Source organism: Pangasianodon hypophthalmus, chromosome 27 (genome assembly GCF_027358585.1).
Source record: "Pangasianodon hypophthalmus isolate fPanHyp1 chromosome 27, fPanHyp1.pri, whole genome shotgun sequence".
NCBI classification, from domain to species: Eukaryota; Metazoa; Chordata; class Actinopteri; order Siluriformes; family Pangasiidae; genus Pangasianodon; species Pangasianodon hypophthalmus.
In genome coordinates, this window is record NC_069736.1 from 6801745 (window position 1) to 6815112 (window position 13368).

Genomic DNA, 13368 nt, shown 5'->3' on the forward strand with positions numbered 1-13368 from the left:
AATATTACCCTGTAATCAGTGGTTGAATTGAAAATTCACGGATGATGGTCGGTTTAAATAATTTGAGTGGAATGAGTAAAAATATAGCTCCTCTGGAAAAACCCATATGAATCATGTACTTAGCTAGCTAGTCTATTGCAGCCAGGGACCCCTTTAACTGAAAAAAAAAAAATACAGATTTATTTTATGAACTTATTATAACTATTCAAATATGAGGCACATTATGTACACATTATGTGTACAATAACATTTTGGCTATTTATTGGAACTCTAAAGCTTTCCCTCGCGGAACATAATTGTATTCAGATTGCCTTTAGATTGATGTTATTTATAGACATAATTGTTTTGGACCTATTGAGATTTGAATTAAACCTATTAAATAAGTGAAAAGTCATGTAGGTTTAATAACTCTAAGAACTAAATAATTGATGTAATACCTTTGATAATTGTGGTTTGTGAGAAAATAAAAAAATTTGCTATGCTTCATGGACCACTAGACAAATATCATTTTTAAATTGTTCATTCTTATTGTATAGCTTTTGGTAACAGTTGCTACACATGTGAGTGAAATCCCGATGCGTCAGGCAACATAATGTGCAAACCTGAAATATGGATGGAATTAAGATAACTTTAATTGTGATGTCACATCGCACCAGCATTGATCCGAAGGTGGTATAAAATGGCGGAACGCTGTTCACTCAGAACGTTTCTGAATGGAGTGAATTGTAGCTGTGCTGTAATGAGAAATAATGAGAATGTGTGCTAAGTTGATGAATTTTCCCTGTAGAGTTTTACTGCGGAGGCTTGCATGAGCTAACCGTGTTTGGAAATGAGACCTCCAAAGGTCACTCATGAAGACATTTTAATTAAATCTTAGGCTCGTTGAATTAAATGAGCAAAAATCATAAAAAAAAATGTGATATAGGGGAAGAGAACAATGTGTATAGCTTAGATTAGAGTGACAGACCACACCATAAAAATTTAAATCTCCTGGCTACTATTTGAACACACACACACACACACACACACACACAAATTTAATCCCTGCCCTTTTTATTCGGATTTTTCCAGACTCAGGTGGCCTCCCAAAACATCACAGCACACACACACACACACATACACGCACACACAGGCACACACATGCACACACACACACAACATATGTACTGAGACTGCAGCCAGAGGGGATTCATCGTCAGATGTGTTTTATGGCATCTCCACCCTGGGAGCCAATTAGTCGTCTGCAACTCCCCTCCTCTCAGCAGCCTGTCTACTTAGTGCCCACCCCCCACAACACACACACACACACACACACACACACACACACACACACACATGCAAACACAGAGCAGGATCAGCCATGAAATCAGGAGGGGGATGAGGGTGGATCAATAGAGAGGAATAGAGACACTTGGATCTTTATTACATTATTATTTAATATGAAAATAAATAGCATTTACAGTGGCTGTATTGGATTAGAGAAGTGTTATTGGAAAGTTCAAAGAACATTTCATCAAGTTTATTGTAGCACTTACAAATGAACATAAAGTAGTGTAGCATTTGAGTGAATTTTGGAGTTAGTCACACAAAGTAAAATGTCTCATTAACTACAGGAACTATGTAAAAGTATGTAATGAATGTAGAATCTATTATATGTAACATAAATGCTTTCATAAAAAACACACAATGAGTGTACTATTATTATTAAAGGTATATTCCGGTGTTTTTCAACCTCTGTGTAACTCATCTGTAGTGCATGTGTCCTTACCAGAGGCAAGAATTTTGAATTAAAACATATTTACCTAAAAGGAACTTATGACAGAAGTCTAAAGGGAGCTGTTGAATTCTGTGTTAAAAAAGTTGAAAAAAGATTTTTATTTGTCAGGAATTCTTGGGTTGAAGGGATTTGTAAATTAAATGCTAAATCTGTCCTATCTATAATTAGACCTTTCAGAGACGGGACTCATTTTCAAACTGAAAGGATTTGTGTTGCTTCTTATTACATTGGAAAGTTGGATAAAACTCCATAAGAACAGCTTTGGTAAGACTTTCTCTCATTATTGTCTCGTTCTCAGAACGCTGTAGTTATATATTTGTGCTTTATACCAAAAAAAGAGTGGATTAATTTTCTATAAAAGCACAGCTCTGGCACTAGTCCTGGCTGGAACATGAACAACAAATTTATATATTAATGTGCTCTTTATAATATGTTACCGTTTCTATAGTAACAGCTGATTCACACGGCCTTGTATGGTGGACACTCCACATTACATAAGGCTAAAAATAAGACTTTTAACAATGTGTTTTTATTTAGCAAAGTAAAACATATAATCAAGCTGCGTTTTCTTTTTGTCTCATTAACTTTAAGAGAGAAAAAAGAGAGACTGGTGAAGAAAAGACTGTTTATAGCTGCTATAATGTAAGTGATAACAGGAACTAGTTTGTCTCATGGACAAATATAAAAATTGTAGTTGTTGGCAAATTGCTGTAGTGTAAGTGGAACACACCACTCAGGCATGGATTATTTTCCTATAACAGCACAGCTTGAAGTGTGTTATTCCATACATATTGCATAAATTGAAGTTTATTAGCAGAGTTCAGTGACTGTCTTTAGACATCTTCTGTACTTTGTTTCAAAGAGAAACATTAAAATTTTTGTTGGAGTATTTATTTAATAGTTGTTAAGCAGTAGTTAAAGACTGTCTAATGAAACAAGGGGGCTATTAATTTTCAAGAAGGCTTTGGGTATTGGACTCAAGTCTGCCTTCCATGGTGCACTTTCTGTCCTGATTTTCTTTGCCACTGACACCTGATCAGTGCTTCTGTCTTTTATTCTGCTCCATTCATCATTTTATAGTGTGTGAGGGAAGATGCTGAGCACAGAGTTTTGTGGAGTTGATGGTGCCCAGAGTCGTTATTGCATGGGCTGACACACACACATACACACACTGTTAAAGGCTACACACAATCTTGTCTGTATAGATATAATTATAGATATAGTTTACCTACAATTATGCATATGACTGCAGACTGAAATTCTGACTTGAAAATCTCTGATGAGAAACATCTTCAAAATGATAAAGAACAGTCACTACTCCTGCTAGATGATTGAATGACTTGGCTTACTGAAAACTTTCGTAAACTCCAACTGCGATTGTAAGAGCTTTATTTCTCTGAGTTGAATTGAAAGTGTTTTTTTTTTTTTTTTTGCTGCATAGTATGATCTGTGAAGGGTCTTACTGCAGTATATCCAAATTTGTTTGCAGGGTGTGTTTAAGAGAGAGAAAATGCTGCTTCGTTGAATATCCACTGAATATAAAGTGCAGGCTTTTTAATAAAAGGTGGATTTCAGGGCTTGTTTGTGAGCAGGTATGGATAAGATAGAGCAGACTCACTTCCTCCCCTTTTAACCGCATCAGATCCACTCGGAATTGCTTTCTGTGGCTTATTGAGCAAGAAGAGATAAACCAGCACTAACACGCACATACACATACACACACACACACACACACACACCAGCTGGCTGGCAATGGTAAAGGTCCTCTGCACGGCGGCTGATAAATCCTGGTATTGTTGTAACGGAGCCCTCGTGACCAGCAGCACTGAATGCATGATGGTTGCCCTTGGTTACTATGATCCAGGGTGAAATCATGTTGTGTGAAATGTGTGTGTTCAGCTATTGCACTCTCACACTTAATATAACAGTTATTTATACACTACTAACAGCTAGTTATACACCACTCTGGACTACAGTAAGATCCAAAAATCTGAGTTTAAGGGATGGCTGGGAATGGGAAGGCTAAAAATTAGCAATCATGTTAAACAGAAAAGTTGGGCGTGCCTTTAACCAGCACTATTGTTCAAACCACACAAAATGAACAGTTCTGTTGCTTGGACAATATTTGTTTAGTCTGTTTACTTCAATTTTATCAAGCACTGCTCATGATGTGTTACAGATATATCAGTGAAGCAGACTTAAATAAATTAGCCACAGTTAGTGCTTCAAGTGTAATCATGCTGACATTTGATGACTGTCAAAGATAAACAGCCTAGATCTACAGTCTGGGCTAGAAAGAAATCAGCCCCAGCCTCAACTTCTTGCCATTCTGTTTATTTTTATTTATGCTAGTGGTGCTATTGTTCTTCAACAAATGTCTCCTGTGATGTGCAAATAATCTCTACAGTTTATACAGAATGGTGCAAAAAAAAAAAACAAACAAAAAAAAAACAAACGAAAAAAAAAAAAAGTGAGCAGCAGTTAGAGAGAGAAAAGTCAGAGCAGAAAGGCTTTTGATAAGTCAAATAACAACTCTTTACAAACATGGTGAGCAGAAAAGCATATCAGAACACATCAAACCTTCAGGAGGAAGGGCTACAACAGCAGTACACCAGGTGTACAAGTGGTAAAGTGGACATGAGTGCATATTTGTCAAACATGAGCTCAACATTATTATTTAAAGGCGATCGCGATAATAAGGTTAATGCATAGAGAACCACATTGATATCAAGTGTTGGTCATAAGAGGCAAAATAAATAAAAATTGTGTATATGTGTTGATATTTGAATATATAGAAATATATAGTTTAATGTCAGTTTAAAAAAAAAAATGAAGCAAAGATGTACAAAGGGTGTACAAACAGGGTATTTATTCTTTAATTTTCATGCAGGTGCTGGTACTTGATACCGATGAGTACCAGCCCACTTCAAGCACTGGACAGCACACTGAGGCTTTGAAATTGCATTATACTGAGGGCAAGCAGTGTGACAAGTGGCCTTGGCAGCTTCACACCACAGTCAGGACACGCTACTCTGATTTCATTTTCCAGTAGAGGCATGCTAAACTAAATTGAAAATGCTGCTGTTTGACATTGTGAGTCTGCCGGTTGTCAGAACGGGGCCATTTGGGCCCTGCCATGTTTATGAGTACTGTTTGAGCACAACCTGCCCTGCAGGAATGCCAGTTTGGGAAATCGGTTTCTCCTATTTTGTACAATTATGAGAAACGGATGGGGACAGGAGAAGGCGCTTGATCTTCTGCATTGCTGTAAGCATTACTGAAGACTTTACTGAATATCTCTGATCTCCGAAGTTTACTGAGGATGTGCTCAAAACCACCAGTGCATATTTTATGTACTTTAATGGGAAGCAGTTGTAAGGCTTCATTTCTTTTATCTCACCGTTTTCAGAACGTGAAAAGAGTTCAACTTTTCAGGGCTTAGTGATCTCAACTTTGTTTTAAATCACCCAAGTAGTTTTTTAATACATAGAAAAAATTATCGTAATTATATATGACAACACAAAATAAATTATGTATACAGTACTATGCAGAGATCAGAGATCACCCTTTAGTTTCCAATCACATGGCCATTCAGGACTTATCGTTAATTAGTTGGTGTTAAACAATAATGATGGGAAAATGTACAGCACACTTCTTCCATTTTCAGTCCAATAGCCAGCCAGTACTTATTTATCCAGCTCAGAGATTTAATACAGTTTTTACTGTTGAAGACCTGAATGATTTTTCCATTAAATACATTTTCCTGTCATTATTGTTCATTATTGTTATTGTTCATAATTTGCAGAAATGTCTTCAACAGCGTATTTAATCATTTTTGAAATTCCATTACCATTGACAAGTGTTAGATTTGACACTGTATTGTAGGTCTATCTTTGTACATCAAAAATTTAGATGTTTTTCTCTTTTGACCAAAAACTGAAAGTGCGATTTTGGCCATTTGACCATTTGGATGCAACCTTTCAGTGTCGTCCCTAATCAATATACAGTAGTAGATGTTAATTATATACAATACATGTCTAATGTTAGCTAAGTTTAATACACACTGATAGATTTAATGTCAGATGAATGAACACAAAACATCTAGTGTCTGAAAGCAGGGGTGCCCCACAAGTCCAAGTTGAGAACATGTGAGATTTAGGGAAGAGAGAGGAGCTTCCAGGTAATATTAGACATGTTCTGTATATAATTAACATCAACTATATTGATTAGGGATGACACTGAAAGTGCCAGCCTTATACCTATTTTGCGCAAGAGCTCCACAATTTAACACTGGACTAAGCTCATATGAGTTATCACTCAAAAATATGCCGAAAGAGCAGTCATTTTCTTGAGTGATAACTCGTATGAGCTTAGTCCAGAGGTTAGTCCAGCTTAGGGCTGGCAGGTTTAGTAAAATAATATACGAGTAAATGTGACTGGATATCATGGCAAGATTGTGTAGATATGTGTAGGTCAGCTACAGACTACAGACAGGTAAGAAATTAAACAAAAAACTTTCATATTTCAATACATAGTTATTCTGACTGATTACAGTCTTGGCAGAGGGACAGCTTGGGAAAGTTGTCCATGGTTTCTAAGCACACTTTTAACACACATGACAAATCCCAAAATGGTGAACTATAAACAGGGTGTGTTCAGGAGCTATAGGAAAGAGGAAGGTGTTTAACAAGAGGGTTCTGAGAATATTTTGGTGCATTATTAGGAAACCAAGGGCACACATACTAAAATAGAATGGCTTAGTCTTGTTTTTTATTATTCACATAAAACGCTTTAGTTGACTTTGCTGCTGTGCTGAGAATCCGAGAGCAAAAGTGCAGTCAGACTCAAATTCTCATGAGAGCAGGGTAAATTTTGCTGCCTCAAGTTTTGCCAGTGAAATAACAGCAGAGATTATTACTGTGTCCCCACAAATATAAAGCAGCCAGCCACTACCATTACAGCATTCTAGAGAAACTGATATGGGCATTGAAAGCACATGCTGTATATAACTCAACGCTGTCATTAATTTTGGCAATTCACTGCATTAGTTATGAGCCAGAGGTATTGAATCTGCATTCCCCTCTCTCTTAATGTCAGCACATATCATACCAGACTACCGTACATTTAAAATGCATTATCCAGAAGAGAAGATCAATATCTGATCTAATAATATCACGCTGTGAAAAGGCATGCGCATCAGTATGGGTTTTCTTGACTGAGAGAGTATCTCTTTTCTGCTGAAGGTTTCTTGATTTGAGTTTCACACATACACACACACACACACACACACACAGTCTCTGTCAGCATCATTTTCAGGCTGCAGTAGCTGAAGGTATGAGGGACATGACATGCTCTTAATGAACCGATCTCTTTTCGCTGGTGCAGGAGAGTGCTCTATTCTTTCCCCAGATGAAGAGCATAATTAAATAACGATTCATATAACATATCAATCTCCGTACCTCTCCCTTTCTCTTATTCTCCATACATCCCCACTCTCACTATTCATGTAGACTACAAAGAAAGACATTGCATTGGTCATTTGATTCTTGACAGAGGAAACCAGGACTTATAATATCATTAATTATATGAACATCATATGCTACTTCTTTATTTTTCATGGCTTTTAAAAAGATTTAATTTAATAGTGAGTGAGACTGATGTATACAGTGTTATATACCAGTTGTTGCAAAACTTTATTACAGATTGCACCATATTGAAACCACTTTCTGTTTACTATGTATTGCACTATACAGTATCATGGGAGAATATCAAGTGCATTCTTGAAGCACCATAATGCTCATGCTGTGTCCAAACAACCAGGGTTGCCAAGTCTAAAGTTTTTCTGTGGAAGTGGAATCGGTTTCATAATATTTGGACACTTTTCTGGCCCAAGGTTCAAGATCTTGGTTGCAACCTGAGTGTCTCTTGGCTTTACAAAGGAATTCAAACTTTATGACACAATCAGCTTGAAGGAGCATGATAAAAAAGATTGAAAAAAAAAAAAATCACACAATCCATTCTTTCAAAGTCATTCAAGGGCTTTGCTTGAAAACGAGATACCGTTGCATGTTTTCCAGCAGTCTATGGAGAAGGTCTGTGGTTGGTCATTTTAAACGTCAGTCAAGTGGACTCTTAATGTGAAAGTAGGCAGGTCTTGGCCATGTTTAAAGATGAAATGTATCAGACTATCTAGCAAAAGCTAGAATTCTGCTGTGGGATACTGACTTTGATTTGTTGTAGGTTAGGTAAAAGTCACTTCAATCAGTTTTTTTTTTCTAACAGGTACAAACAAGAAAAAATGAGTTTCTTGTTGCAGTTTTAATTATTTGTTAAATATGAAGATTAAAAGAAAGATCATTGTTTAATACCAAACCCAGTTGTTTGTGTGATGACACCAGTTCTGTTGTGCTGTGCTGCAGTATATTTGATGGAAAGAGGTAGTATACATTGTATTTTTAGAAAATAACTAAATGTTTTTTGTCATTTAGGTCTAATTCTTAATGGTTGAGAATGTTTAAATATGTTTTCTTACACAAAGGGTTAATTAACAAGCTATTCTTTGTAGTTTAAGAATGCCTCTAATATATTGTGGCAAGGGAATAGTCTATATTGTGAATTGAAAGGCAGTGCTGGCTCAGTGGATAAGGCTTTGGACTAATGGTCAGAAAGTTCAAATCTCAGCACTGCAAGTCTTCCACTGTTGACCCTGTTTCAACTGTAAGTCAGGTTGCATAACAGCATTAGCAAAGTGAATAAATGTACATTTATGGCATTTGGAAGATGCCCTTATCAAGGGCAACTTTCATTTATACAACTGAGCAGTTGAGGGTTAAGGGCCTTGCTCAAGGGCCCAGCAGTAGCAGCTTGGTAGTGCTGGGGTTTGAACTCATGACCTTCCAATCAGTAGGCCAACAGCTTAACCACTGAGCTACCACTGCCAACACAAATAGCGTGTGGTTTCACACAGATCCACAGTGGACTCAGGGTAAGCTGTCTGAGATGCTGTATATGTGTCTTCCATAACAAAAAAATGGCCAAACCATGTTGTCTGTGAATAATTGATTCTGTTCACTATATCAGTGTTCTACATATTGCTGCCATGTAGGAGATAAATTTAAAAAAAAAAAAAAAAAAGCTTATTTATATTTTAAAAGAGAAGCCATCTGAAAGCAGTGAACGCATTAGAAATTCTCACTCTGTACCTGACACATCAGATCTCAGGATGCGCTGTCCATGTGGCAAGGTCGTGATCTGATCTCGGATCAGACAATGGCTTGACCTGCTCTGCTTTCTCCTTCTGTCGTGGCTGACAGCTGATTCCGGGCACATGAGCACATGAGGCACGTGAGCTGCATGTTTACATGGATGACTTTGACTTTGTCCTTACAATCGCCTCCTTAGTTAGAGATTAAACTACACAGATGTCCTGCTCACATGGGATTTATTTTGGATGGAGATTCGTATTTTGTTGGAGAAAGGCCCAGATTAATCTGCTATCTGCTGGCAGGATGATTATGTATGGTGGAGACAGTAGACCTTCTGTAGGTGTTATATTTATCATTTTAAAGCTGAAATAAATAATATACATTTTACATGTATACATGTAAAATACATATACATGGCCCATGGAAATAATCAGTGGTATACTTGGATTTGGACACTACTATATACAGTATGTACAAGTGTTGTTTAATCAACCTTTGTGAATGATAAATAAGGCTGGTCTTGGATTAGGAAAATCCAATCCACTGTATAAAAATACTAAGCTCAAATTATTATACTAAATCTGTACACCCAGTGAGTGCTCTTTAATAAAACAAGCACAATTTACCTATTTTTAAAAGGAAAGAAAGGAAAAGAATTTTTCATAAAGTCCAGGGCTTGGCTTTATTACAGCAACTGCCTGTCACCTGGTCAGAGAATCCAGAAAAACTCGGACATTCTTCTGTCATGCCTCCTGTTTTCCTAATGAGTTGGTGATAATCCCTGTCTTGTAAGACATTTGTTCTCCTTACTTTGAAAGCAAGCTTAATGAGTTTGGCCTTCCTGGATGATTAGTGAATGTAAAAATAGACACAGTGAAAGCACAGTGGGTATTCACACCCAGGTTTAACGCATACGCTACAAAGAATGTGTTCCAGCATATTGGAAGGAATAAAGATACCCTTCATTCACCCTTCATATGTGGTTTATTTGGCTCTGAGCTGCGCAACTGTGAGTGAGTGTGACTTTGAATGCCAACAGTTCCACTACCATCTGTGATTAGGAGTTCAAGAAGAGAGCACAGCTAACTTTGATCTTTGGATGGACTTGTTTCCTTCTCTTTGTAACGATTAATGTGGCAGTGGCCAATCACTGTAGGTTTGCTGCGTTTTTGTATAACGTCTCTGTGCCTTTGCTTAATAATAATGTTTGTTGTTTGTGGAGAAATGTGATGTCTGGTTATATGGTTATATGTGTTACAGTGCTTTCTGGTCACAATGCTTCTTACATTTACGCTTATCCAGAGCGACTTACAAATATCTCATTTATACAACTGAGCACTTGAGGGTTAAGGGCCTTGCTCAGGGGCCCAGCAGTGGCAGCTTGGTGAAAAAACCACAGCACCTCTCAATCGCCAGTAATATATGGTTGAATTAAATTAACACCAAAAATCATCATGATAAAACATAGCGTAGGTCAATAAACAACTCAAAGGCAACTCCAAAACAAGACAATCCATAATCAACATTGAGAGCAGGTATGAGTAGAGAAACTGGATTTACACTGAACTAAGGAATAAGTGGCTCAGAAACATTTGTGTACATTATACAAGATTTTGCGACAAGACAAAGGAACAGGAGGGTATAAAAACAGGAAGTAATCAAAGGCTAAACTAAGAAAAGGTGCCCACATTAGGGAACAGACCAATGTTAAGACAAGGGCAGGGACAGAACCAAAACGAAAACGAATGCACATCACGAAACGTGCCTTAAAGCCTAAAGATGGCTTTAAGAGATGCCAATAAATATGTTGAGTCAAGAAATTGACTGATGGCGTAAGAGATTAATTTGATAATTTGTTCCATAATGGTGCTGTAAATTACCAATTTATCAATTGGGTTATTATAGAGCAAATATTTTATATTGCTGTTAACACACACATATACACACAGTTGAACCATTCCAGCATCACAAGAAATGAAGACATTCTTAAGTAATAAATGGTTGCTATGTTACTCCTAATTACTAAGCTGATGTTATTGATTGATGTAGAACTGAAAGGCTCCTGACATACAGTATAGCTCCTTCATGATCTATGACTGACACACACTGATCCTGTGACCTCTTTCTTTTGTGTGTATGACATCTCTATTACAGCGCTTGACACGCTACATGAATGTCATGGCCTTGTGTCTTGTCATGTTATTTGACTCCTGTCACTGGTTCCGACGCACACCATGCAAGTTATTATTCTGTAGTAGAAGGATGGGGACATGATAGCAAGCGTGGAGTTTGGGGTGTATATACAGTGTGTGTGTGAGCTAGACAAAGAGAGAAAGAGAGAAAGTAAGAAAGTGAGGAAAGAGGTGACTGGCCTTGTGCTGTCGGTGTGACTCTTTCCTATTTCTTTATGAAACCTGAATATATACGTGCACATTTGTTTGTCATGTTTCACTCAGTGGATGTGTTCTACCTGCAGATATTCAGAAGAGGAGATCAGGCAGAAGGTCGGGACGTTTCGGCAGATGCTGATGGAGAAAGAGGGAGTCATAACCAGAGAGGGATCTAATCCCAGACCACCGTGAGTCTCTCTCTTCTCTCTCTCTCTCTCTCTCTCTCTCACACACACACACACACACACACAACGCAACGATTTGACCATCAGTCACTTTCAGACCTTATTGAATTGTGGTTCCTGCAGATCTTTAGCTTGGTGCTGTGGTTAGCACTGTAGTGCTACTCTCACAGGATCACATAACCACAATAGCAACACACACGCACACACACACACACACACACACACACCTACCTCAGACCCTCTGTATAACTAATGAGGCTGCTGACTAATACTGAGAGGCCTGAGCCAGTCTCAGACACCTGCCATCCATTACATTACTATAATTTTATCAGGATTGAGATTGTAACACATTATTTTTGTACCACAGCACTGTTAAATTCTCAATTCTGATTGGTCAGAAGGTGTCGATTAATTTTCTAGAACAGAATTAATTTGCTGACAGTAGTGCCAGCTGCAGGGTTAATATAATATGGTGAAGTTTTCTGTGAGGAGACATACTGTATATTTAACATTTTTGGAAGGAGTCTCCAGTGTCAGAGGTTTGTAACAGTCAAGAGCTGAAGCTATAATTTTACCTTTTCCTACACAGGAAAGAAAGAAGAAAGCTATAACGTAAGTGATAACAGGAACTAACTTGTTTTGCGGATGATCCACAACACTAACTGTAACTATAAATGGATAAAAGTACAACATCTTCTTTAATAAATGAACAATAGTTAGCACTGACAAATTACCGTGGTATAAGAGTAAAAAACAATTATGGGAAAATTGGCAACTGTGCTTTGCTTTGCACTGTTGTTAATTATTTTCTTCTAGGATGCAAATGTTTACATAGGGTAATGTGTAATTCTGTATTGTGTTGTATGCAAAGTGTCAATCAATCAAAAAGCTTTTCGTTTGTTATCTTAGATTTTCGTATACATACACACACACACACGCACGCACATGCACACACACACACAATTATCCCACTCTTATAAATCCTCCTCTTCTCCTCATTTGCTGTCTCGGAACCTGAGCTCCTCACACTGTTGACTTTGCAGTTTTGTGGGTGAAAAATGACCCTCCGTTAATGCCGTAGTGTGGCCTCGCCGATACCACGGCAACCATACATCACAGAAGTGACCACTGGACAGCAACTTAATAAAATCACATCGCTCACCCACCCAAACGCATCCTCTCCTTCTCTTACCCCATGCTCTCTTTATCTAATGCCACAGTCTCCATATTGCATGCAATCAGCTTCAAAATTATTGGAAATGAAAATAAATTATATAAATTATATAAAATGAGATACATATTCAGTGAGTGGTATTTTGAGCTTAACATACAGGGACACAGTATAGTCTTCAATGTTTCTCTTCCAAAATGTTTTTTCAGGTAATGCAATATTTCTACAAAGCATTAGTTTACATTATTGGCACCCCTTCAATTACTAATTGGTGCAGCCTTTCCTGAGCCTCGAACATGTTTACGTTCTAATATCTAACAAGTTTGGAGACACTTGTGCAGGCCCTCCTCCATGAAGAATAATTCAAGCTCCATTAAAATCTTAGATTTATGCATATGCATGCCCTTTTCCTTTTAGACCATAGGTTTTTATAAGGATCGAATATGCAGACATGAGATGGTCATTGCAGAGCAATGGTTTTGTGATTGGGTTTTTGATCTCCAGCCTTTTTTTTTGTATTGATTTGAATCAAATTCATGATGCCACCAATCTTCACAATAGTTTGCAGTCTTGTTTTATGTCCAAACATGCCACTGTTTTTCAATTTTAGACATTGCATTTTGTGGGTTGCTGTCAGGAG

The 13368-nt window shown here is 37.5% G+C and overlaps 1 protein-coding gene across 1 annotated transcript in view; it reads left to right on the top strand.

Moving 5' to 3' along the window:
• The window catches only part of srrm3 (serine/arginine repetitive matrix 3), an 82298-nt gene that overhangs the window by 40814 nt on the left and 28116 nt on the right, over positions 1-13368 (top strand). The window contains exon 3 of the mRNA XM_026922170.3: positions 11459-11560. Within this exon, the coding sequence (XP_026777971.2) occupies positions 11459-11560 (102 nt within the window). The remainder of the gene's footprint in view (positions 1-11458; positions 11561-13368) is intronic.